This window comes from Octodon degus, unplaced genomic scaffold (genome assembly GCF_000260255.1).
Source record: "Octodon degus isolate 3935 unplaced genomic scaffold, OctDeg1.0 scaffold00177, whole genome shotgun sequence".
In the NCBI taxonomy this organism is placed as follows: Eukaryota; Metazoa; Chordata; class Mammalia; order Rodentia; family Octodontidae; genus Octodon; species Octodon degus.
The window spans coordinates 2,882,696-2,910,668 of record NW_004524753.1 but is presented as its reverse complement, the minus strand read 5'-3'; the positions used below and the strand labels follow the sequence as shown (position 1 = coordinate 2,910,668).

The window sequence follows — 27,973 nt, the reverse complement described above, 5'->3', positions numbered from 1 at the left end:
AAGAAGTCCTTTTAGAATAGATCACATGGGGCTGGGGAGATGGCTCAGTAGAATAAGCGCTTCCCTAGCAAGCACAAGGACCTGAGTTCAACCCCTGGTTCTGACCCAAAAAAATAAGAAAAGAAAAACTAGACTAGATTACATCTTACTACTTACTTGGAATCTAATTTTATGCGTTTATGTGCGCTGCCACCATAGTACCAAGATACCCTGAGGCCTTTCTTTCCCCACGCCATCACTCAAGACATACTAATTACATACTTTATGAAGACCTAACATCATTTGTTGCTTTGAAAATAGAACATGCTTTCCCAACTTTAATAAAATGACATAATCTGTTGTAAATTAATGACTTTAAGGACAGTTTTCTTGGTCGTGATGCTGTGACTGTGCTTCCTCTCTCTGTGAAAGTCTGTGAAAGTCTGTGCCACCGAACATATTCACAGGTGCTTCTCTTTGATGTGGCTGAGAACAAGTGTTCAGGAAGCTGGGTTCCTTATAACAGAGCAGAGGGTGTTTGTTTCAGCTCTTATTTACAACTGTTGGCCCTTTTTTTCTTGTAATCATAATTTTTTTCTTCTGTCATCATGATAACACTCCTTTGACTCATACCATAGAGCATACATCTACTAATAAGGGAAGAACGAGAAGGAAAAACATCTGCCATATCCAGGGCCTGTGCTATTTCACATACATTAGGTTATTTAGGAGGTTTTTCCCCCTTTCTCTTTTTGGTGCTGGGGAATGACACATGCTAAACAAGCACTCAGTCACTTAGCTACACCCCACCCCTTTCTAAAATTTTATTCTGAGATGGGATTTACTGAGTTGCCTAGCCTAGCCTCAATTTTTTGATCCTCATACCTCAGCCTCCTGAGTACCTGAGAATATAGGCTTGCAATGCCATACGCAGCAGGAGCTTCTTTTTAGTAGCATTTTGAAGTTCTTCCTACACAACCGAATGCACAAAAACCTGAAGACATTATATATAAAATCTAGTATTCTGAACCTAATTGAGAGCTTAATAAGCCTGTTAGATTTTGGCATTAGCCCCTTAAATGAAAGCCTGCATAGTTTTAAACTTAAAAGTAAATATACTTCAGGTCTATTTCTTGATTATAGTAGAGTTTTCAAAGATTTTTACCTTATCAGTACAAATCTATATCAAATTATTAACTTTTAAATATCAAATCATGTAATATTCTATAATATTTACTCTGTAGGGTTCCTTTTTAGTAAAAGAAAAAATTGGACCTTATATTAAAATATCCATAATAGAATTTTTTCCAATATGACTAGAAAGGATATACATTTTATCATCTATAGAAATAATTGTTAAAAAACATTTTTATTTGATTGAAATTATATTTCTGCTTCAGCATTCTGGTATCATAAAGATACTTGATCTTTGTCCCTGATTCCTGGCACAGAGTTCCTTAAACCTTTAGACATTTCCAGCTGATAAGGAGGAAATCAGAGCATCTTTTTCCTAACGAGAAACTCTTGGCTGGGACCTAGATAACTTCAGGATGGGGAGTGGTCACCAGAAAAACCAAGCTTTGATACGTTGCCTCAGCTTCCTCCAGGGAGGGAAGAAGAGCCAAAAATCGAGTTAATCACCAGTTGCCATCCCTGTATAAGGACATTACCATAAAAGCCACTAAAGGAAAGCACCTGCTTAGGCAGAGCACAGTGGCCGGGTTCGATCCCCATGTGCTGCGCTGGCCCCACCCCTGGGGCATGGTGGCGTGAGCCTGTAATCCCAGTGCTGGGGAGGCTGAAAATAAGAGGATCACTATGAGTCTGAGCTGCACAGTGAGATCCTGTACCAAATACATTAAAGAAAAAAATCCTGGGTTGGTACCTGGGCAGGGGTCAGGGGTAGACAGTGGGGAAAGTCTGTACCTGTAAGTCATACCTGGAGCATGTGCAAAGGTAAAATGCTAAAACCTCTGCAGCAGAAGTCCTGAAACTAGAAAGGGACATCCCGCAATGCACAGAGGAGTAAGCTCCGACCTGATCTCACAGGATGCCATCTCTGGAACTGTCCTTGACTACATTACATGGCTGTTATTTGTCAGAGGACTAATAATGGAACCACAATATATTTTCACTTATTCAAAATAGCAAACTGCATATAGTTCATTTTTAAGAAAAAAATTAAACATATTACTAGTGCCAGGTGTGGTGATACACACTTGTAATCCCAGCACTTGAGTGGCAGAGGGAAAAGGATTCTCATACACAGTGAGACCCTGTCTTTTTTTTTTTTTTTTTTCCTTTTTCCCTTTGGCAGAATCGAGGATTGAACTCAGGCCCTTGCGCTTGCCAGGAAGCACTTATTCCACTGAGCCATCTCCCTGGCCCCGAGACCCTGTCTTTAAAAACAGAAAAGTGTGTGTGTGTGTATTAGTATTTGTACTTTTAGGTAGAAATATGTAAATATACAGCAAAGATTTGTTAAACTTTAAAAAAGGAAGCTACAAAGCTTCTTTAACTTTGCTAAATGTTGCTTGCCTAAAATTTTTCAAGTAAGTTTGAAGCTCATGCTATTACATAATAAAATAACCTAGAAATTTTAGTGACTTAGAAAGTCAAACTGGGTATATAAATTTGAAATTAACTTCTATATTCTTAAATTTACCTCTAAGTGATCACTCTGTGTAGTTCAGTTTTCCATGTGTGCCTGTTTTGTTGGTCCCACCCCTTCCCTCGATATGTAGTGTTTTCTTACAAATAGCAAGAAAGCAAACTGGAAGCTAGAATTCGCAGTTAGCAAAAGGCACAGCATCCTTGTGAAGTCAGAAATGCAGGGCAGCACAGCCTGGAAGGAAGTGGGTGGGGAATGATGTAGTGGAAGAGTACAGGGAGACCTAGAGTGGGGGTGGCGAGGTGGAGCAGAAAGGAAGAAATAAAGGAGATGAGAAGGGTTATGTTGTAAGCAGCTGCCTTAATTTTTTCTTTCATTCTAATCATTATGAAAGGCAATTGCTCTGTAAAAAAATTGTGATGTTTTCTTTTTCAAACATTTTATTAGTCTGTGTTTGCAGTACATAATATGTTCCTTGCAGAGTATTGGTACATCTGCATATCATATCTTATACTGTGCTTTGTGCTTTACTTTGGTGTGCATACTACTACAGCTGCATTTTCATAGGTTTATTTTGGAAGCACCACCTTCTAATCCTGAAGAGCTATTGATAGTTGACAGTGGACTTGAGCAGAGATATTGGGGGGGCAGGAGGGAGGTGTCTCTGTACTTTGAAAAAGAAGCCCAGGCATAGCTTCTAGCTAAAATATCAACTGTATGACCTGATCATAGCTAATCTCTTGAGAAGGGTGTGAATCAAAATCATCACTCCCTATAGTCTCTAGAATAAAGTCACCCATGCCTTTAGGAAAGAAAAAAAAAAAAAAAAAAGAGGTGGTCAGCCTAAAGTGTTTCCTACATGGAGGAGAGAACCAAGACAGACTAGTTTGAAGTGGAAAGTAGTATTGTGTCTGTTACTTCTCTCATTGCTTAGACAAAATAATGGACACCCAGAGTTAGGGGAAAAGTTTATTTCAGCTCACAGTTTGTAGAGATTTTAGTTCTTAGTTGGCTGGCTCCAAGGCAGGTGACAGGAAAGGAGCTTGCAGAAGAGAAACAGTTCATGGCAGAGCAGGCAGGAGGTAGTGGAAGCAGCAATCTTTCTCCTTCTTGTCCTTTTCTATTCCATCCAGGCTACAAGCCTGCTGGTTGGTGCTGCCCACAGTCAGGGCAGGGCCTCCTGTTACCTACGCCCAGAAAAACACTAAACTAGTTCAGTTACCATGTGTCCTTCATCCTAGTATCACATACTCTAGATCCAGCCAGCTCCAAAAGCTCCACCCATGAGCACATGAGGCCTCGGAGGACATGTAGACAGAGGTTGTAGCATACTGACACTTTGCAGTTTTACAGACAGACTTTACGTGTGGTCTTTTTTCATTTGACAAAGGCAAATGATGGGAATAGTGAGAGATATGGGAGATAAAAAGGTTAACATTAACATTACTTTGGGCTGGTGAGATGGCTCAGTGGTCTAAAGCACCTACTTGGAACAAGCTTGGCAAAGCACAGGGACCGCGGTTCGATTCCCCAGCACCACATGCCAGCCAGCCCTGCCCCCTGGTGGGCTGAGCTGGCCACACACACACACACACACAATAAATAAATAAATAAATAAATAAATAAATAAATAAATGTTTAAAAAAAAATTAATACCCGGCGTTTTTCAGACCCCAGAACAGAGGTTGAGTCAAATGACTTGTCCAAAGTACCTCTAGGAAGAAGAGAATCTTCTTCAAACTCGGGATGCTACTACATCCTGGTGTTGATACTCAAAATAAATAAGTGAACAAATAATCTGTAAAGTAGCTTGCACATCCCTGGCAAGCGCAAGGGCCTGAGTTCAATCCCTGGTTCCTCATAAAATAATTAATTAATTTTTAAAAAATATTACTTTATTGAAAACTCTACTTGCGAAAATTACTCAGTCAGCAAATGTCCACATGAAAATGCTGTTTTTCGAACAGTTTTTTATTTTGTCATCTTATATATCCCAACTTCGGGCAACTCTAATTTTAGTGTATAGTTGGGAAGACATGTAAGTCGCTTCCTGCCAAGCGACTGCCTACCGTTCTGTAGCTTGGTTGGTGATCTCTGTGTAAACAACAGCAATGATTTCTTCTTACAAGTAAAAATGGAGCTCATCTTACTTGAAGCGTTCTAGTCCTTAACACCACCTTTTTTTTTGGTACAGGGTTAAGCCCAGGATTGTGCACACCCACATACACACACATACACACTTGCTCAGATTTTCCCCAGCTTTCCCTATTGCCTCATGTGACTGTAAGACAGGCAGTAGGTGAGCTATATATATCAATCTTCCTGTGGGACAATAGGGATCATCATAATTATAAAGATGGCTGTATTTATATAAGTTGCACCTGGCCATCCAAATAGCAACACCTTATAAATGTCTCCTGGTGTATTAATATTTCCAGACATCCACTCAGTTGCCCCATGTTTTGGAAATTCTTAAAATCCTTGTCATAGTAAAAGAAAATAAAAATTGGCCTACTAAGTGGTTTTGTAATTTTCATGTCATGTTTCCCCATGCCTAAATAGCCATGATCTCAGGCCAGCTGGAAGTGTAGACCTTTGCAAAAAATCTTATGCTTCTTACAGTTATCTAAAGTATCAGCCACTTAAAGATTCATTCTTTCATGAAGAAGTGTGGATGTTGGCACCTCAAAGCAAACATGGCAGAGCTTCAAGATATTCTTGGTTTCATCTCCCTCAGTAATGATTTACATCTTTGTCAACTCCTCCCCAAAGTAGTAATTGAATCTCCAGCTATCACATTGACATTCTAGACATATTAGAAAAGGATTGAAATTGAAAAGGAGGGGGAAAGAAAGGGGGGCTTCTATGACTGTTCTTTCCCCATAAGCAATTGTCTTAATTATTTACCTCTCCTTGCCAAGATAAAATACCTAATACCCAGAAGTAAGGAAAGAACAGCTTATTTAGCTCACAGTTTGTGGAGATTTCAGTCCATACTTGGTTGGCCTTGAAGACAGGGTGGCATAGCAGAGGGCGATAGTTCATGGTGGTGGAAGACAGCAAAAGCAACAAGAGTAAAAGGGGGGGAAGAGAGCAATCCTCTTTTCCTCCATTACACTATATTCAGGCTACCTGCCCCAGGGTGAGTGTAGTACTCACCCTAATCCCAGTGTTGGACCATGAGTCTATCGCAAACTCGAGAAGCACACCCATGATGGCATGAGGCTTTGGGAGGACATCTACATACAAAGCGTAACAGCAGCTGTCCTTGCAGTCTAAAAATTCGGTTCCCATCTGATTGGCTAGCATTTAGTCAAGTCACACATAAGGCTACAAAGGAAGGCTGAAAAACACGGTTTTCCACTTGACATTTGTTAGGTGCTTCACATTGGACCCTGCCCAACTTAAAGGAATAAAAACTCTGGCAGACCACTCTGTTCAAGCAGGAATCCCCGCCCCCAGCACGCACCCTGAGAGACTGAGATAACTCTGTTTACCAGGTGGGCTCCCAGTCCTGTTTCTTAGGCTTACAGGAAACCCTCTTAAGTCTATAGAATACCACTCTGTAAGTCAGCAAAATGCCACTGTCACACTACACTTTCCCCAGGTGCTTCCCAACAGAGGCACCAAACCCACCACTAAAAATTTTCCATCTTCCTTGGTGGAACCCCCTCTCCCTGTTTAAACGCCTCTGTAAAGCAGGTGTTTTCCCTTTGTTGGGGCCAACAGCTTTTTTGCTTGGCTAAGCTACACTTGGTCTGAAATAAAGACGTCGCTGTTTGCTTCGATCCAGCCTATCCTAGTGATCTTCCTTGCTCCTTCGGGTACAGGCTGACAATGTTGCCCCAAGATTCTGTTACCCAGATGAATGTGTGTGTAAAATAGAGCAACTGATAGTCTGCCAAAGGGCCTTGTTAAGCCTCTGTGCTAGGTGATTTGGTGTATTGGAGGAAATGTCACACTGGGGACTCAGGTGCTGGGTCTTTGTGGAGCACTGGCCTAATGGCAGAGTGATGGGTGGCAGTCATGCTAGCTCTGAGGAAGTCAGCAAGGAGCTCAAGTCGGAGGTCCAGCACTTGGGCCCTGTGCTCAGTGTGCCCTCTCAGTTGAGGGCCCTCCTGCTCTGCCCCATGCACCCTGCATGCAGGAGTCCCAGTGCCAGGCATCAGGAGACCCCAGTGTTACCATATCATTTCTTCTGTACATTAAGAACAGTTTTTCCCCAATGCCAGTTAAACTGTGTTTGAGTTAAATATTATGAACTTGCTGATTTTACTAGCAATCTCAGATGACTGTGTAGAAATCAGTAATCAACAGTACTGCATCTACTTCCAGCAGTCCTTTTAATATGTTGCTAAATAATGTATGTATGTATGTCTTATTACTATTAAGCTGTTTAATTTACTTATATGTAGTAAAAATGAGCTATCTCCAAGCCTTATTTTAAGCCAGGCAGGGTAGTGTACGCCTGTAGTCCCAGCTGCTTAAGAGGCTGAGGTGGGAGGATTGAGGCCATAAGCAAGAGAGCAGCCTGGGCAGCATAGCGAGACCACATCCCAAAAGTATGCAGCTGTTCTAGCCTTCCTAGAATGAGAACGTTACACAGTGACTTTCTGAAACGTTGAGTTAAATATTCAACTTAAACATATTTTGAGTTAAATCTTTGGTTCTGTTGTTAGCGGGACGTGAGCTTTTAGCGTGCTTTCTCAGACACTAGATTTAACTAAACTACACTCCAGTGAAGGTGCCTGGTAAACTAAGAAGTGAGGTTCTGAGGCTGAATTTTGATCCTTACAGAGATTAAACTCCTGACCTAAGTATTAACACACTCTATTTAATGTGAGATCCAGTAGTTTCAGACAGAATCTGTGTAGGTACTCTCCTATTTTGAAGGAATTTTAAAGGACATTAAGGAAAGGAGGTGGCGAATCACTTATAAATGGCACCCAAGCAGGACCTGAAGCCCAAGTTCCAGGAGGGTGAGTGAGTACTGTGCTTTCCCAGCCCTCTTCTTTATGAAGCACAGTGTGTAAGGTTGCCATAAAGGACAAACAAGTAAAGTACTTTATACACTACAGTGGTTGGAATAAAAATTAGGATGAGTGGGTTCCAGAAAGCAGAGTGCTCAAGTGTGTGGACAGCAATCTGCAGAAACAGCATGAACTTCAAAAGGCCAATCAGGAGCAACATGCAGAGGGAAAGATGAGAGGGGCTGCTCCAGGGAAGAAGACATCTGGTCTGCAGCAGGAAAATGTGGACGTGAACACTAAAAAGAACAAACAGAAAACCCCTGGTAATGGAGATGGTGGCAGGACCAGTGAGACACTTCAGCCTCTTTGGAAGAAGAGGGCCTGTGTTGATGATACTGTTGAAAATGAAGAAACATTCATGAACAGAGTTGAAGTTAAAGATCCCTGAAGAGCTAACGCTGTGACTTTTTGATGACTGGGACCTAATTACCAGACTGAAATATCTCTTCTATCTTCCCACCAAGAAGAATGTGGACTCCATTCTAGAGGACTATGCAAATTGTAAGAAATCTCAAGGAAACACAGATAATAAGGAGTATGCTGTTAATGAGGTTGTAGCAGGGATAAAAGAATACTTCAGTGTGATGCTGGGCACTCAGCTTCTCTACGAGTTTGAGAGACCCCAGTACACTGAGGTCCTTGCTGGTCACCCTGATGCACCCATGTCCCAGGTGTAAGGAGCACCACATCTACTGAGATTATTTGTACGAATTGGAGCACTGTTGGCCTATACACCTCTGATGAGAAGAGCCTTGCATTATTACTGAATTATCTTCATTGTCTATGGCCATACCACCCTGAACACACCCGATCTCCTCTGATCTTGGAAACTAAGCAAGGTTGGGCCTGGTTAGTACTTGGAAGGGAGACTGAATTATCTTCATGATTTCCTCAGGTATCTAGCAAAGAATTCGGCAGCTTTGTTTAGTGCCAGTGAGTATGAAGTGGCGCCTCCTGAGTACCATCAGAAAGCAGTGTGAGGCGCACTCACCAGTGTTTGGATCTCTGTCGACATGTTTTTGTTCCTAGTCTTTCTCTTGTACAAGTGATATACTTTGAAGATGTTAGCATATAACAGAGTTGGTATTTATTTTGTTTGATTTTAAACAAAGGGTTATAATTCCTTTTTTCTTTTTCTTTTTCTTTCTTGGTTTTTTTTTTTTTTCCATTTCAAAGTTGCTACCAGTGTATTCAGTGATGAACAACAGAGAGACATGATGGAGTGTTTTATTGCCTAGTCAACAAAGCTGCTTTTGAATGCTGGTGGTTGTATTCCTTTAACACTACGCACTTTTATAATATGTGTTAATGTGATATGACAAAATGCTCTGATTCCTAGTGCCAAAGGTCCAATTCAGTGTGTATAACTGAACAAACACATCCATTTGTGCTTTTTTTTTTTTAAATGGTACTTAAAGAGCACTTCCTTGGCAAGTCATCCATGTTGTTCCTTAGGCATTTACCTTTGCTCAAATTGTTGAAGGATGGTTAATTGTTTCATGGTTTTTGTATTTGTGTCTAATGCATATTTTATTTTTTTATTTTTTATTTTATTTATTTATTTGCGGAATCGGGGATTGAACTCAGACCCTTGCACTTGCCAGGGAAGTGCTTATTCTACTGAGCCATCTCCCCGGCCCAAAATCTTGGGTTTTTTTTTTTTTTTTTCTTTTTTCTTTTTTTGGCAGAACCGGAGATTGAACTCAGTACCTTGCGCTTGCTAAGGAAGCGTTAATTCCACTGAGCCATCTCCCTGGCACCCCTAATGCACATTTTAACATGACAGATGCAATGTATTATATAGCTACAGTTTTCTGGAAAAGTTAATCTTTTAAATTTCAAAAACAAAGGACATTAAGGTTACAAAAAGTGTTCATGTTAAAGGGTAGCTAGGATGCTACCAATGAAAATAATAAACTTTAGCAGAGTGGGAAAGCTTAGAAAGATTAGTAATGTTCAGTGTTGGCAAGGATGTAGAGGCAAGAATAGACACTCTTGGGACTCTTAGTACTTTTGGTGGTTGTATAAAAGAATGCATTGAGAACACTCTGCTCTGATAGAACCCTTCAAAATTAAAATATGTGTAACCCTTCAACTTAGCAGTTCTCCTTCCCTCCTTTCTTTTCCTGTCTGTGTTCCTCTCTTGTCTCTGTGAGATGGGATCTTGTTATACAGACCAGGCTGGCCTCAAACTCAAGGTGATTTTCCTGCCTTAGCCTCCTAAGTGCTGAGATTACAGGTGTACATCACCGTTGCCGGCCCCTTTCTTTCTAAAATTACTGTCCTCTGTATCAGTTGTGCTCTGAAAAACTTAATGCATCTACTATAGTTGGTTTATTTTTGACTTTTTGAGATAGGCCTTCACTGTGCGGTTCACATGCCTGAGATCGCAATGCCAGGTCATTCAGCTTCCAACCTAATAATCTGGTCAGTAGTAATGATAGTGTTAATACTAACAGCCTTCCATACTTATTATTTGCCATATGCCAAGTAATATGCTAACCATGTGCAAAATCTCATTTAATCTTCACAGTTTTTCTTTCCTTAGTTTAATAGAAATAAAGGCAGAGAGGAGCTTGTTCAGTTGTCTTCAAATGCTTTTCCATCCTTTTCCATTTGTTATTTTAGGTTCCCAATGGACCTCTCTCTCCCAAGGTCAGTGAGAGCTGCTTTATTGCTTTGTCTCAGGTACCAAAGAGTGGAGTGTGTGAGAGAACCCTACCCTCCTCCCCTTCCGTTTTCAGTATTGGGACTTGAACCCAAGGAGCACGGAGCTACATCTCAAACCCTTTTTGAATTTTTTTTTTTTTTTTGAAACAAGGTCTCACTGAGTTGCTCAGGTTGGCCTCAACTTTGATATCCTCCTGCCTCAGCCTTCTGAGTAGCAGGGATTATAGTTATATAAAGCCATAACCAGTCAGTTCTCTTTCTAAATAGCAATCCTAATATTTGAACATGCCTGAAAGTTGAAAATTTGAAATAAATTGTGAACTATAAGTAAACTACAGCTGGGTGTGGTGACGCATGCCTGTAATCCCATCACTCAGGAGGCTGAGGCAGGAGGATCACTGAAAGTTTGTCAGTGCAGGCTACATAGTGAGTTCAAGGCCAGCCTGAACTACATAGTGAAAGCCTATCTGAAAAAGTCAAAAATAAACTATAGTAGATGCATTAAGTTTTTCAGAGCACAACTGATATAGAGGACAGTAATTTTAGAAAGAAATGGGCCTGGAGTGGTGATGTACACTTGTAATCTCAACACTTGGGAGGCTAAGGCAGGAAAATCACCATGAGTTCGAGGCCAGCCTGGGCTACATAGTGAGCTTGAGGCCAACCTGATCTGTATAGCAAGACCCTGTCTCATAGAGACAGGAAGAAGGAAGGAATAAATGACAGTGCTTAAACGATAAAACTAAGAACTTTGATGAAATAAATTTAAATGTATAAAGCCTTATTTCTGAGAGTCTTGAGAGAAGTGTTCTGTACACCAGCTTCTGTGGGATGGCTTTTTTTCAGCAAGTCTATTAAACACAAAGTTGTGTATATGTGAATCTTGTGTAAAAAGTTTAAATTCTTTAACTTTAAAAAAGTTAAAGCATTATAAAAGACAGTTGAAAACTGCACAGACTGGCATAAACCCCCAAACCAGGACACTGATGCATACACACAAAAGGCCAGGAATAGGTCAGGCTGTTCCTAGGGTTCAGACAACATAACTAAGCACCCAGTTTGTCCTTTCCACTTTTCATCTCTTTTTCTCACTTTGGCCTTACCCTAACAGCTTCTTCTTATCATCCCAAGTCTGTATGCTTCCGTGTTCAAGTTAGAGAACTATGTATGTGTAACTCCCAAAAGACCCCGCACAATCTCACTGCATCTGTCTTCCTCCTGGATGGGTCACATTCTCGTCCTCACTCAGTGTCTGCTCACCAACTAGCTCAGGTCTATTAAATCAGGAGGTCGATACATGTCCACCAGGAGCACAGGGGCCAAGAATGGGGAAGGGGACAGTCACACAAAGGCAAATGAGGGTGCGTCACCAGAGGAGGGATACATGGGTACTGCCCTGCAGGTTGCAGGCAGCCAATTCTATAAAATATTTATATTGCTAAGAATAATGAGCAAAGCCCTTAGACTAATGTGTTGTGGCCTCATAAAATCCCGTTAGAGTCCTACTTGTATCAGTACTATTTGCAGAGTAAGATTCAGTTTACTGATTAATGAATGCTTGTTTAGCCGATGACTGAGTTCTCACGAAGCTTGAAGAAACCAGTGTTAGGATCATTGACCCCTTAGGCTAGTAGACCAAAGCACCTTCTTGATCACTCACTGGCCCTCTCATTTCTTAGAGAAATGAAAGGATGGAGAAGCCATATAACTTGCTTGAGATCACAATGGCAGGTCATTCATCTTCTAACCTAATAATCTTGTCAGTAGTAATGATATTGTTAACAATAATAACCATCCATAATTGCCAAGTAATATGCTAAACATTACTTGTGCAAAATCTGTCTTCACAGTTGTCCTTTCTTTAGTTTACTAGAAATAAAGGCAGAGAGGAACTTGTTCATTTGCCTTCAAATGCTTTCCCATCCTTTTCTACTTGTTATTTTAGGTTGCCAATGGGCCTTTCTCTCCCAAGGTCAGTGAGAGCTGGTTTATTGTTTTGTCTTAGGTAATAAAAGATGAAGTGCGTGGAGAACCTATTGTGTATGCCCTCATGTGGCCCTCACGAAGTCCCAGGGTTTATAATGCTCCATTTAAACCTAACATTGTGAGATGCGGTCTTTAATTTCTTTGTCTTTAAACAGGTGCTTCCAGAGAGTCAATGCAAGGCATTCCTTATTATTTACAAATCAATGAAATACTTCTAATCAGCGATCAAGAATTTCTTCCATGTCATTTAATGGATCAACATTGGAAATTCTATGCGGAACATGAGGAACTAACATTCTAAAGAAGCTTTGGTTGCTTAATTTTTCAGTATTTGTTCATGTTATCAACAAAGCTTCATCTTTTATCTTGTGTAATGGACTTGCTTTTTTTTTTTTTTTTTCTTCCTTTTTTAAAATGTATTTAGCACAGGATCTACAGGATCTCACTATGTAGATCAGACTCCTAGTGATCCTCCTGTTTTCAGCCTCCCAAGCCCTGGGATTACAGGCGCGCACCACCACACCCAGTCTCTATGAAGTCTCAGCGCGTCCTGGGGTCGGGGCCTGCACGCCTCAGCTGCTGCTCTCCACCTAAGGCGCTTTAGTCCCCAAGCTATCTGGTAGATTTGTTTAACATACACTTCATATGTTGCAACTTAAGATGTATGTTTACTGTTAAAGGAAAAATACAACTCTTTCAACTGGTATTTTTCCATTGAAATAAAGACATTTCTGAACTAGACTGTATTGGCTCTTGGAGTTTCCTTTTACTCATACAAACTTGAAACTAGCCTTCCAGTCCGTGCTTCTACCTTTGCATTAGTAACAGTTGTTCCCCAAGGAAAATAAGGACACAAGGAAGAGTGCTTCATGGATAACTGTCCCAGAAAAGACCCAGGTAAAGTGAATCTACTTAAAACAAGAACTTAAAAGTTCTAGTATCTCTCCCCACTTACTTTGATATTTATTTCAAAAATTAAATGTAAGGGGCTGGGGAGATAGCTCATTAGAATAAGTGCTTGTAGGCGTGGGAGATGGCTCAGTAGAATAAGCGCTTCCCTGGCAAGTGCAAGGGCCTGAGTTCAATCCCTGGTTCCACAAAAAAAAAAAAAAAAAAGAGTAAGTGCTTGCCTGGCATGCACAACAGTCTGAGTTCAGTCCACCAAAAAATAAATGTAAAAGGATGAAATGTACATTGTTTCATAAAATATAGTGTAGATAGAATTATAATTGTGAAAAAAAAAAGAATTATAATTGTGCTTAGCCTTAGAACAAAGGATGAATTGAGTGCTTATTTGGTTTTTTTTGTTGTTGGGTTTTTTGTTTGTTTGTTTTTTATAGTACCGGGGATTGAACTCAGGACCCTGTACTTGCCAGGCAAGCGCTTATTCTACTGAGCTATCTCCCCAGGCCCCTTATTTGGGGTTTTCAAAAATATACTTCACTTTTGACTTTTGCTACATTGTCATAAAAATTTAAAAACTGTATCAAGATATTTATCAAGACTCTTACAGGGCTGGGAATATAGCTTGGCGGTCTAAGTGCCTGTCTGGCAAGCACAAGGACCCAGGTTCAATCCCCGGTACCGTATGCTATGATGGCCCCACACTGAGCTGTGCCAGCCACTGAAACCAGGGGCGGTGGCATATGTATGTAATCTCAGCACTGGTGAGGCTGAGACAGGAAGATCACAACGAGTCTGAGCTACATAGCAAGACCCTATACCAAATAAATAAATATTTTTTTAAATTAAAAACTCCATGTTTGATAACCAAGTTCTTCTTTGCTCATCTTTTATTATCCCAGGTTTCCAAATTTCCTGGGATAGTGTTTGATTTGCTCGTCTTACTCCCTTTTCCCTTATTTGAGTAAAGTGAAAATGGCAATAAAACATGCCACAATCTTCTTTGTATATGGGAAAAGAAGAATCTGGTGCCACTTTTATATATTTTCTCATAGTAAATGCAGAGAATATCAAGAAATGTCTTTGGAGTATACAAAAGCTAATGGTTAACTGGGGGGCGGGGGAGGTTATAGGGCTGGGAAACAGGAAAGAAGCACCGCCCCTCCTCCTTTTGGCAGTAGAGAGAACTGCCCCAGAACCTCACAGCAAGCCACCGCCCAGGCATTTTTATTACCATTTTGACACAACTCAGTCCCTAAGTTGCTAAGTTTCGCAACTGGATTTGAACAGGGAATCCTCCCACCTTGGTCCAGCCAGGAACATCTTTTGCAGCTTTTGAAACTCATTTCTGTTCTGATAAAAAAAATATCTGAAAAAAAGCACTAAGAAATGTTAGCTTATTAATCAAAGCGTGAAGATATTAAATCATTTTCTTCCATTAAGGATCTGATAAAATGTTAAGAATAGAATAATCCTACATGTTGTAATGTTTGAGAACTTAAAAGTTTATTTTGTCATTGCTTCCTTAGAATATTGTCCTAGTTTATAATAAATCATATATTTGATTTTATTAAGAAAATACTTAAAATTTGTGCTATTTGAGAATATATGTGCTGACTATATTTGAAAAATGAAGATTTGTTGGCCAATTAATGCAAATCTTGGCACTATTAAAAATTACATAACTAGGTCTATGTCTAACATAACCATTCAGGTATAAACACCATAATAGAAAGTTTTCTATGTATGGGCTGGAGAGGTGGCTCAGTGGTCTAAAGCACCTACTTGAAACAAGCTTGGCAAAGCACAGGGACCGCGGTTCAATCCCCAGCACCACATGCCAGCCAGCCCCGCCCCCTGGTGGGCTGAGCTGGCCACACACACACACAATAAATAAGTGTAATAAATAAAAATAAATAAATATTTTAAAATAAAAAAAAAAAAGAAAAGAAAGTTTTCTATGTATAGCTATGAAAAGGTGTATTTGTATCAAGTGAGCGGGGTTGGAGATTAATTATAATTTACAAAAGTCATACATTCTAAGTTCTAGTACAAGAGGTCTTGTAATTCTGAGCTTTCATTGTAGTGATCAGTTCTTAATTTTCAAGGATGGTTCTTGTACACCAGTCCGTGGCTGACAACGCCCACTGCCCTTTGAGGAAGGAAGTGTGACTTTTAAAAGATACAGTGTATATTTACGTTTAAAAAAAAAAACTTACAGTGAAAGACACATTGCTCCTAATCACTCATAATCTTCCCCCTCAATTCAAACAAGATTGTTTTTGTTTCTTTGCTTTTTCTGCTGCTTGTGGTACCGGGGATTGAATTCAGGACTTTGCACTTGCCAGGCAGGCTCAGACAAGCTTGTTCCAGTGTCCTTGCCCCTTCCTAAAGCAGTTCTGGAAGTCCTTGGCAAGTGTCTTCAGTTGCACTGTCTGGCCTGCCTGGATTCTTGAACGCGTGGCCATTTTGACTTCAGGCAAGAACCAGAAGTCGCAGTCTTTCCAGGTCAGCAGTAGCATTCATTGTACTTTTAGACACACTTTATAAAGATACAAGAGAAGACTTCCAGAACTGCTTCAGAAAGTGCCCAAAGCAATGGAGTAACTGTTCAAAGCAAAGGGAAATATTTTGAGGAAGATTAATAGCAATGTGTTTTGTATTGTACCAAATTCTACAATTTAAGTATTCATAGTTTTCCATCACCTCTTGTGTGCTTTTACACTAGATGACAAAAGGGCATACTCCAACAAACACTGGAAAGAATTACCTTAACCTGAATCTTATCTGTGAGAACACTGGATAATTTAGTATGTTTACTAGAAGTTTTACCCATTCTGAGTTCTTAAAACCTTTTAGCTTCTGGTCCCAAGCAATAGATGGTACTTTAAAGAATATCTAATAAATCTTCTGAGTCATATTTGCGTCTTCGCTTTTTCTTCACCATCTCGTGGGTACTTCATACTCACCAAGAAAGCCTATTCCCTTTCAGACCAGAGTGTTAAGTATTAGAAAAAAAACTGGAAGCTGTAATGTTCTAGGCCTCCTAACCCTCTTATGAAACACTAATATTTGCTTTTGAAAAGCCACATTATGGCACAAGGTTCCACTGATTTCTGGAAATGCGTAAGGGTACATATTTTTGCTTTTTCGTTCAAGTCTTGGCTCAAGTGTAGTCCTTCTCAGTCCCTGCATAGATTATACACAGTAACTCTAACCCATTCTACTAGCTTTTTTTCCCTACAAAACATCAGTAGCAAAGTGCTACCAGTTTATTCTTAAAGGTCTTATGATACTTCCCTGCAGCTGCAAGAGTAAAATCTAGGCCCCGCATGTCAGGTTACCTACTATCTCGTCCAATGAAAGCTTCCAAATTAATCTAATGGGACCCAGGGAGGTGGCTCAGTAGAATAAGTGCTTCCCTAGCAAGCGCAAGGGCCCGAGTTCAATCCCCAGTTCCACAAAAAAAAAAAAAAAAAAAACTTCCAGTGATCTCTTGTTTTCTTTTTAATAGTTTATTGGTACATTTTAGGTATACATAATTATCGCATTCATCATAAGATCTAACTCTTAAACATCTATTTCATACTTGTTATGGGCTGCATTGTGTTACACCTCTAAAATACTGAAGCCCTAACCATATATACCCCAGACTATGGCTATATAGGAGTATTTGAAAAACACAGTAAATAAACATTTGAGCTATATTATAGTAAAAGAAACACTCATTAATTTTCCTCAGAATATTCCCTCTGGCTTATTCCATGATTCTTGTCACTTTTTGATGCAGTTCTGGATGTCCTCTTTATGTCTGTCATCGCTGCCTCAACGCCTTGATTCTAGTGAGAATGTTAGCCTTTCATGGTCATTTTGAGGAAGAGTGAAAAGTCACAAGCAGTCACATAGTGCCTGTCTAAGTGAGGTGTATGAGGATACACCAGTGTTTTTACGAGTGTTTCCATTGGCTTGCACTCCACTCTCCATTCACCCTCCCCTGCTTTTTAATCACACCTCATAAAGGCGCTGTCTTGGTTAATTTTTTTAATTGCTAAGACTAAATACCCAACACCCAAAGTTAAAGAAGAAAAGGTTTATTTGCTCATGGTTGTAGCAGTTTCAGTTCATATTTGGCTGGATCCCAGGCAGAGCAGCATGGCAGAGGGGCATCACAGAGGACAAACAGTCTGTGACAAGGCAGGGCAGGGAGAAGGCAGCAAGTGACAACCTTAGTTTTCTTTATATACCAGCCAAACCACCTGCCCTGAGGGCAGATAGCTCTGAAACCCAGGGCAGGACACCATTAATCCTCCTCACTACTATGCCAAAGCAATCAGTGGACTAATGTTATAACCACACATGTTGACCTGAGCATCACACACAAGATCGAGCTACCTCTGAGAAGCGCTACCTGTGACACGAGGCTTTGGAGGGACATTTAGGCACAGGCTATAACACACCCATAGTTATGGGAGGAACGGTGTATTGTACCTCACTTTATATAGTAGTTTTAATCCATCATCATCTGGCTCCGAAGCAGGGTGTCATGGCATGGGCAAGACAGTCCATGGCAAGGCAGGCTAGAGGCAACAGCACAACCTTTCCATTCTCTTTTCCCATATCCAAGCTGAAAGCCTATTGGATGATCCCATCCATGCTCAGAACTGTGCTAAACCAATCAGAAGACTTATCCAGTTATACATCACCATATACACCATACACCATACATCACCATACACCCATGATACAGCCACTCCAAAAAAGCACCACCTGCGAGCACATGAGGGGACATTTCAGATACTAACTATAACAGACTTTTACCATAAGAGCATTACCAGAACTGCTTCAGAAAGTGGCAAGAAGGGCCAGTGAGATAGCAGACTAAGCACCTGCTTAAGCAAGTGCAGGGACCAGGGTTCAATTCCTGGCACCACATGCCACATTAAGCCAGCCACCAAGACCTGGCATGGTGGTGCACACCTGTAATCCCAGCACTGGGGAGGCTGAAAATAGAAGGATCACTATGAATGAGCTACATAGTGAGACCCTGTACCAAGCAGATTAAGAAAGAAAAAAGCAAGAATAGTACAATACTGTTCAAAGTGGGGGTTAATGGCAATGTGTCTTTTACTATAATATTTTATAATTTCAACATCCATGTATATAGAAAGGGTTAAGATAAGAGCTAGTCAGCGGACTAAGCGCTTGCTTAGGTAAATGCAGGGACCAGGGTCAATCCCTGGCTCCACATGCCTGTGCTGGCCCTGCCCCCCGGTGTGCTGAGCTGGCGATGGAGTCTGGGCATGGTGCTGTACACCTGTAATCCCAGCACTTGGGAGGCAGAAATCAGGAGGATCACTACAAGTCTGGGCTGTGCGGTGAGACCCTGCACACACAAAAAAAAAAAAACTAAAAAAAAAAGGATGAGAGCTAGTGTTTGAGTACTTAATACATTCCAGTAATTGTTTACAAACATTTCTGATACATTAACTGGTTTAGTCCTCACTATACCCTATGAGGTGAGAAATATTATTATCCTCACTTTTACATAAAAGGAAACTCAGGTGCAAGGATGAAGTCATTTGGCTCAAAGTCACACAACTACCAAGTGGTAGTGCTTGGAGCCAGACCTGGTAATCAGAAGCTCACATTGTCAGACAGCATGTATCTTTCTTACTCAACCAAAAGTTAGCTACCCTAAAAATACATGTTAAATGATTACACCAGTGTTGGTAGCATTCTGGTGACAACTCTGTTGGCCCCTTCCACCTGTGTATCCCCGATGGAGTCAGCTTGCTCACCACCAGCCCAGCAGGGCAGACACACTGGGGAGTGGGCAGCAGTCCATGGAATGGATCTGTGATGAACACGTTGGTGGGCTCTTCTGTCTCTTTCAGTCTAGACTCACAGGTATCGCCCAAGCTCGGTTTGCACAAGGATATCTGCTGCTTTAGTGAAGGCCTATGCACATAAGACCTGGATTTAAAGAACACTGAGTTTTCTGTGCTCTTAGGGCGAATAGTACATATCCTATGAATGTATTTCTTTGGATTCTTCCTTACTCTTTCTCATCCCATATTTGTTGACACCTATTTTACAAGAGAAAACATCTTTCAGAAACATATAAAGGCAAGAAATGTGGTTTGCTTCTCCTTAAATTTGAACATAATATTCTTACATCCTTAATTCTTTTACCATTGAATGTGAGGTCATGTCAGTTCGACTTGCCTTACCCTTGTCAAGTATACGACTTTGTTCATCTCCAAGTCCTTTGGACATCTTTGTGAGCTCGTTTGATTTAGGCTCCTTAGCCAAGGGCTGTGAGGTAGGACTAGTAGTTGCAAGCATTTGAAGCTGCAGTGCCAATGCGGTACTTCATCAGTGATGGAAAACCTTTTAAAGATGAACACTCAAATTTCAACCCCGAAACCCACTTTTTCTGGAAAATGGTAAAACAAAATTTCATAAAATAAGAGAAAAAAATAGTTAATGTATTGCATATTATTAGCTTTAAAATAGTTACTCAGAGTACAAGATATGTTCATTAAAAATTCTCCAATCAATATTGGTGCAAACCTTCCTTTTCTATGAACTAAGAGACACTAACAGTATAACTAGCTTTTTTTCCTCTCTTTTTGGTTCCTTTCCCCTTTCTCCCATCCTGCTTCATTTTTCCTTTTTAACACTTTCTTCCCATTTCACAATCTGTTGTACACTTTAGACCTTATTTACGCTTTCAGTTTCTCACACCAGGGAGTCAATATGATGTTTATACCTGTGAGTCTGATTTACTTCACTCCTCAGTAAAGTCTCAGGTTGGACCCATTGATCTATAAACGTTTCAAATTTATCCTTTATTGCTGAGTAGTACTCCATTGTACAAAAATACCACATCGTTTTTCTCTTTTTATTTCTTAGTTGATGGGCATTTGGGTTGTTTCCAACATTTAACTATTACAAATCCTGCTGCTGTAAACACGGATGTACATATATCACTGTGGTATGTTTTTAATTCTTCTGGGAAGATACCCACAAAGGGAACAGTTAGGTAGAATGAGACCTCTGCTTAGTTTTTTGAGGAATCTCTGTACTGCTTTCTACAGTTGTACCAGCCAACAGTCCCACCAACAGTGGAGAAGGGTTCCTTTTTCCCTACAGCTCTGCCAGCATTTTTTTTTTTTTTTCAGAACCAGGGATTGAGCTCAAGCCCTTATTCTACTGAGCTATCTTCCCTGGCCCTCCTTGATTTTTTTTTTAATAATAGCCATTCTTTATGGAGTTAGATAGGATTTCAGTATTAATTTGCATCTTTCAAATGACCAGTGATATCCAACATGTTTTCATATATTTATTTGCCATTTGTATTTCTTGTGTAAAGTGTGTATCCATCAAAGGTTCCCTCTTTTGGATTGGGTCTTTGAACTTGGGGGGTCTGATTTTTTTTCCAGTTCTACAGAGAAGTCCTTTGTCAGAGCAACAATTGGCTAAAAATGTGCCCCACTCTGTGGGTTGCTTTCACTTTGTTGGTGATTTCTTTTGATGTGTAGATGCTTTTTAATAAGACGAGATCCCAGTTGTTGATTCTTTGATGTGTTTCCCATGAAGTTTGGGCCAAAACTCATTTATCATAGAGTGCCAACACTGCAATTAAACCTGAGTGCTGGGGGTTTAGTTTAGAAAAAACAAACTCACACATTAACATCGTGGGCTTAAAAGAAAAATAACATGCATGCCATAGGTTTACCACCACAGCTGTAGGTGATGAAAACTGTTCATGTATGTTTTGGCTGTTCACAAGACATCTCCAGGTTCCATGACACATGCCAGCTTGGCTGAGATTCGAGGTCGGGTCACGTCCTCCAAAGCTGCAGGCAGGGCAGTGGTTAGCTGAGGTGCCTCATTGGTGGGGGAGCCTCGTCAGTCACTAACATTTTCATCTCGGCACAGCTCTTTTGTTCTCTGCTCAATATTGTCTACACGATAATTTATGGAATGATTCAATAGAACAAAACTATAGGGGTTTTTTTGTTAAAAGTTGTCCCTAAAGGAAATGCCAATAATGAAAATGAAAAGTTTCAAAAAAAAAAAAAAAAAAAGTTGTGGGGAATAAATAAGAGTAGATAGAGCCAAACTTAGAAGATTCCAAAGCTGGACGTGGTGATGCACACCCATAAACCCAGCACTGGAGCAGGAGGATCACTGCAAGTTCAAGGCCAGCCTAGGCTATGTGGCAAGACGCTGCCTCAAAATGACAAAGGAGAAGAGAAAGGAAGGAGGAGGATAGGAGGGGGAGGAGGAGGAAGAAGAACAGGAGGAAAAGCATATCCAAGCTCTGTACCATGAATGACTTTTCTATATAATAGAGGCTTACATGGAGTGGTTTGAGCCTCTCAGTCTACATACAAGTCTACTAGCCCCTCTCCACTATAGGCATCCTCACCCAATTTCCAAGAAGTGACTTCCACTCTCCCATTTTTCTATGAAATTTTCCATAGGCCTAATGGTCAGCTTGGTCCCTGGCAGCACTCTCAGCCATTAGGGATTTCACCATCTCTTGGGCCCCCCACATCCCCCCATACTGACCTCTTCCCACCTGACCATTTCTCTACCCCCATGTGCCATGTCTTCATGGATATTATTATTATTATTATTATTATTATTTATTATTATTGTATTTGGTACAGGGTCTCACTATGCAGCTCGGACTCGTACTGATCCTCCTGTTTTCAGCCTCCCCAGCACTGAGATTACAGGCATGCATCACCACGCCTGGATCAGCACTCCTGGGGGGTGGGGCTCGTACAGCATGTGGATCAAACCCTATGCTTGTCTAAGCAGGCACTTAATCTGCTGAGCTATCTTGCTGGCCCTCTTCATGGATATTATGTCTAGGAGCAAACCATTTTATTTCAGGTAGTAACATGTTTGTTGAAAGACAGAATACATCTAACCTAGTTATCTTTCTTTTCTCATTGATGAGACAAAAATATCCAAAACTCAAAATTAAAAGAGGAAAGGTTTGTTTCAGCACACAGTGTGTCAGGTTTCAGTCCATAGCCACCTGGTGCCAAAGTTGGGCGGCACAGCAGAGAGGCACCACAGAAGAGAAACAGGGCATGGCACGGCAGGCAGGAAGGCAGCAGGCAGCAAGCAGCCAGCCAAATCAGTGAACAACAGCAAAACTGCCTTCTGTCTGTCCCCTTATAATCCATCCAGGCTACAAGCCTATTGATTGAGGTCACCCTCAACCATGGTAGGGCTTCTGTTATCTACACCCTTAATCCCAGTACACTTATTGTGCTTAATCCACATTCACTTACCCTAATCCAGCCACTTTTGAAAATCTTTACCTATGACCGCATGAAGATTTTGAGGGGACATCTAGACACAAGTCATCACACTACTTTTCAAATCTTTTTTTTTTTTTTTAATGTATTTAGTGCAGGGTCCCACTATGTAGATTGGACTCATAGTGATCCTCCTATTTTCAGCCTCCCAAACACTGGGATTACAGGTGTGCTCTACCACGCCCAGTCTCAATTGCTGTCTCAGCATGCCCCCGGAAGTGGGGCCAGCATGCTGGGGATCAAACCCTAGCCACTATGCTCTGCCTAAGCAGGCACTTTAGTCTGCTGAGCTATCTTCTGGCCAGCCCAGTTTTCAAATCTTAATTGGCTTTTATTTACCATTTTAGGATCAGGTTGTCATCCAGACCAACAATGGTTCAATGTGCTACAAAACACCCCTCCATGTGCAAGTGTATGTAGAGCCAGAGGAAAGGAAGTAAGAGGCAGAAAACGGAAGTGAGGTACAGCCGAATTGGTCACAGCTTGGCATTTGTCTTGACCACCTATGATGAAGCTCAGTTGCTGCAGTTCGCTGAGACTCAGCTATTACAAAGGCAAATGCCCAGTGTCTGTACATTTAGTTAGGTTGTAGATGATTACCTCAGGACTCCATGCACAGGGCCATTCTCAGACTATACTTAGCTTGACCTAATGTACCAGAAATACCAGACAGCATGATGAAAGCTAAAAGATGCCATAGGGGTAGAGAAGGCAGTGCTTAAAAAAGGATGGCCAGGGAATGCCTGGTTAGAGACATTACATCTGAACAGAAAACTGAGTGATAAGGCAGACTTGCAAATGCCACTGCAACCACACTTACATAATTTTTATCCTGTCTCTTAAATTACATGGGAATTTCCAAGCCCAGTGACTTCTATATTTTTACATTTTCCCATAGCAACCAGTGTGGCACTCTCCACAAGCAAGAACTCAGTGACTCACACATAGACTCAGAAGCATCTCAGCCTTTAAGATGTACATAGCTTTAAAGACTCAGCCACCAAAGGACCCAAGTTACCTGCCTCCTAAGTAAAAGAAAAATGCAGTGAAACACATGAGATCATTTGATATCAGCCCAAGCTTAGACTTTCTATTTACCTCTAGTTGCTTATTAGAATTAGATTCTTTATCAGAAAATCTTCAAAATACACTTAGATCTGTTTCTGAGTGTGACTCCACCTTACTAAGATCAGGCACTGAGTTCTGAGTACCAACTGCAGCTGGCTCATCATCCTGCGATGGAATTTCTCTGTCGTATTCAACTTCCTTGCAACTTCTTACCAATGTCCCTGTGTGCCTTAAACCTGTATTTCTTTAAGGTATCTTCTGAATTCTGTAGATGGGTCCTGAATCCTTTAGAGTCTCTGAACGCAAAAGCAGTCTTCAGCACACTAGGAAATCCTTACAAAATTTAGTGAAACAAGTTCATACATTTCTGGAAGGTTCATTGTATTTTCAGTTTGGGACTCACATCACTTTCAGGGAGGTTTTCCATTTCTTGCAGGAATGCTCCTTTCTGTGGATGCTTTCCTTGGACCTAGAATCACACAATCCATACTGAAAGGCTGATACAAAAGGCAACACCTTTTGGTAGTAAAACTCTTGAACAAGGAAAATCTAGACCAATGTTAATACCAACTCAACAGCTGACTCACTTTTACCTGGGCAAGTTTTGGAACACCTTTGAGACTTACATCCTTGTTTATATATGACACAATATTTTTTTCTCTGATGGTGCTCATGACTGTCATAAAGATCACATGACTCCTCCCTTCCCCCCTTTCTGGTACTGAGGGGATGGGACCCAGAGTCTCAAGCATTCTGGGTAAGCATTGTATTAAGTTTACATCTCCAGAACTGAGAGTACTTTAAAGCCTACTAATTGCTATGACATTACAGCATACAGTAAAAGTAATTCATCATATTCTTATGCCTGGCATAAGGATCTACATTTCTTCGGCCTTTGTGCTAAGTATCTTCATTTCTGCCCAAAACTTTAGATGTAAGATTCTGGGGGAACTACCCGCTCGGGCCCCCCTCCCGTCCCTCTCTTGGACAGAAGCTTTCTTTCTTTCAATAAATATATTCTGCTCATAACCTCCCATTTGTTCCTAAAATTCATTCTTCGGTTTTAGAGAACACGAACTCATGCTGGCCAGGTCAGGAGATTGTTTTTCTCTATGTCATTTGGAGGTTCCTTGTATGGTTTGGAGGTCACCCGCCCAAGACCAGTTTTTCTTCCCTGTATCATTTTGGAGGTTTCCACCGAGATCACTGGATGGAGGAGCATCCACCTGCTCTGGAGAGGGCTACTCAGGGACGCCTGGGTGGAGGAATCAATTAGAAAAAAGACTCAAAGCTATACATCTACCCAAGAGAAAACTGCCTGTCATCTATCGAGGGCCTTTAGCTAAAACCTCTGAAAAATATATCTGACTGCCAGTCAACAACGACGACCCATTTCAGCGTGAAGAAGCCAAAGCGGTCTTCGCCCATATTTCCCTTCACGGCAGTTCAGGTTACTTCTTCAGAGGGGGGAATATTGCAAGCAGCCGAGTTAGATAAAAATATTATAGGCAGTCAGACAGGGCCAGGCCTAAGGAGACAGCACAGAAGATGAGATGCCTTACAACTGTGGGAGGGGCGGATGCTCCTGCTGTGAGCCAAACCTAAAGACCTAAAGACCAAATGCTAAAAGAGTAGCACCTGGGATTGATATTCTAAATAGGTATCAATCACCTGGAAAGACCCAAGTGAGTCACTAGCCCAACCCCCAACAGAAAGAGACCCTGTCCCACATTCTAACCCCCAACAGGAATAGACCCTGTCCCATATGTAATCCCATTGGTTGACCATAGTTTTGTCCCACCTCCTGCACCTAAGTGAGTTCCCATTCTCTCTACCTTAGCCTCACATGGTTTTACACTATAAAAGTCCCTGGAAGAGACCACTTCCCGGGGAACTACCTGTTCGGGCCCCCCTCTTGTCCCTCTCTTGGACAGGAGCTTTCTTTCTCTCAATAAATATATTCTGCTCATTAAAAAAAAAAAAAAAAGATTCTGCCAGACACACATACCTCTTCCCTGCCCCAAATGTAGTTTTCATAAACCTTCATTATTATTTTCTTTTTTTAATGTATTAAGACTTTATTTTCGGGCCCAGGAGATGGCTCAGTGGAATATGCGCTTCCCTGGCAAGCACAAGGGCCTGAGTTCAATCCCAGGTTCCACCAAAAAAAAAAAAAAAAAAAGACTTTATTTTCATAACTTTATTAGTACATGTTTGCAATTCATGCAAGTTATAATCCTCTTGGGAGTGGTTACTTGTGCACACTACAATTTCTTTTCTCTTCCCCCTTCCCTCGTCCTCCCCAACAGTTCCCCATCCCTTTTGCATACTTGTTGATGTCACCACACAGTGTTTATTGCACAGCAATCTTCATTCTTATTTCTCTTTCCCTCCCCCTCATTCCTTACCCTTGTTCCCTTGGGCCACTTCCCTATTGCAGGAGAGATGTCCCCTGGTCCCTTTCTACCTCTGCTCCCTCTTATCATTTTGTTTGTACTTTGCCTCACTCAGATGAGAGATACCATATGGTATTTAAGCTTGTATTCCTGGTTTATCTCACCATTATACTTTCCATGTGTAACCATTTTCCCACAAAGTTTTCAGAGGTGTTATTCATTCTTTATAGCCAAGTAGTACCCCATGACATATCAATACATTTTCCTCATCTAATCATTTGTTGATGAGTATAAAAGCTGCTTCCAGGATTTAGTTATTATGAATTGTGGCGCTATAAGCATTGGTATGCATGTATTACTGCAGTGTAACAACTTGAACTCTTTGAGGAAGATACCTATGGAATTTCTATTTTCAGTTCTGAGGCATCGCCAAGCATGGACATACTGGTTTACATTCCCACCCACAGTGAAGGAGGGCTTCTTTGTCACCTTATCCATGTCAACATTTATTGATTTCCTAATGATTTCCATTCTTTTCTTTTTTTGCTCCGAATGCCTTCAGGGCAGGTTTGGCTGGCTTGAGTTGTGGGGATCGAACCACAGCAACCTGAGCCTGACTGCTTGGTTGAAGCAGCCACTTAAAGAACTGAGCTAAGGGGCAGGCCCCCATGATTTCCATTCTTTCCAGAGTAAGATGGGATCTTAGCCTTGTTTTAATTTGCATTGTGCTAATAAACCTTCATTTCTTATCTTTGCTTTTCTTTTCGTTCAAGGATGTGCCTGGATCACTCTGCCCTAAGAGTGAATGTCTCTGCTGGTATCCTCAGGAATTGTCCCGATGGCTGAGCTTCTGGAGCACAGCTGCCACTTGGCCCATGGACTGACCTGTGGCCCAGGCTGTTGGCTCTTAGCATCTCCTGATTTAGTCATCTAGTCCAGTATAAGTGATACCTCCGTAACTAGAGTTTCTTTGAAGGCGGGGCTGTAATTTACACCTCTGCAGCCTCAGCTCAAGGCAATGTATTTTCATTAACAGTGAATTTAGGGGACATACCAGGTTAGTAGTCTACCAGAAGCTCATACCTATCTAGAACCTGCGAATATGACTTCATTTGGAAATAGGGTCTTTGCAGATAAAAACAGCTAAGATGAGGTCACCCTGGATAACGATGGGCCTACATCCAATACCTGGTATCCTTGAAGAAAAGGGAAATTTGGAGACAGAAGAAATGGGACAGTGACCTTGTTAGGCAGAAACAGAATGGAGGCCACCAGGAAGAGGCAGAAAATGGTTCTCCATTGCATCCTTCCAAGGAACCACAGCCCTGCCAACTCATGTGAAGTCACCAGTTCAGTCACCTAATCAGCAGTCCAGGAACTGATTAGGAATGCAGGCATGCAACAGCCTACTGGGAATGGCCCTTCTCCAGGCACTACTCAACCTTGGCAACTGGCTTGCAGACCTGGCAGCTGGGCGCAGCAAGATCTTAAGGGACGAGGGTGATAACTGAAGGGAATGAATGGTGAAGAGGGGAAGAGCTGGGTTTCGTTTGAGTATAAAACAATTCAAAACAAAATTTACAAACCTTGGACTGAAGATCTTTGTAAGGTTCCCATCACAGAAATGGTTTGCTTCAGAACAAAGTGGCTGGTCTGAGAGTAGGAGGGAGAGGGCCACACAAGTGAATGGATGTCACTTAATGGCATGATACGCTGTATTCAAAATGACAGTGGACCGGCCAAATAGTTCAGTGGATTAAAGCACCTGCAAGCAGGGGCAGGGATGGGGGTTCAATCCTCAGGCCTGCCGTGCTGGCCCGGCCCCCGGGGCGTGCTGAGACAGCAACTGAGACTGGGCCTGTTGGCGAGCCTGTAACCCCAGCTCTTGGGAGGGTGTAAACAGGTGGATCACTACGAGTCTGATCTAGTAGTGAGACCCTAAACACCCTGTAGACCCCTAAAAATACAAAACAAACAAACAAATAA

At 41.3% G+C, this 27,973-nt stretch overlaps 1 protein-coding gene and 1 pseudogene across 1 annotated transcript in view; both read left to right on the top strand.

Annotated features, from left to right (window-relative positions):
• Positions 1-12,577, top strand: part of Ankrd31 (ankyrin repeat domain 31) — a 206,556-nt gene extending 193,979 nt beyond the window's left edge. The window contains exon 24 of the mRNA XM_004643500.1: positions 12,432-12,577. Within this exon, the coding sequence (XP_004643557.1) occupies positions 12,432-12,577 (146 nt within the window). The remainder of the gene's footprint in view (positions 1-12,431) is intronic.
• On the top strand, positions 7,530-8,600 carry LOC101575129 (annotated as a pseudogene).
• Positions 12,578-27,973: the final 15,396 nt, after the last annotated feature.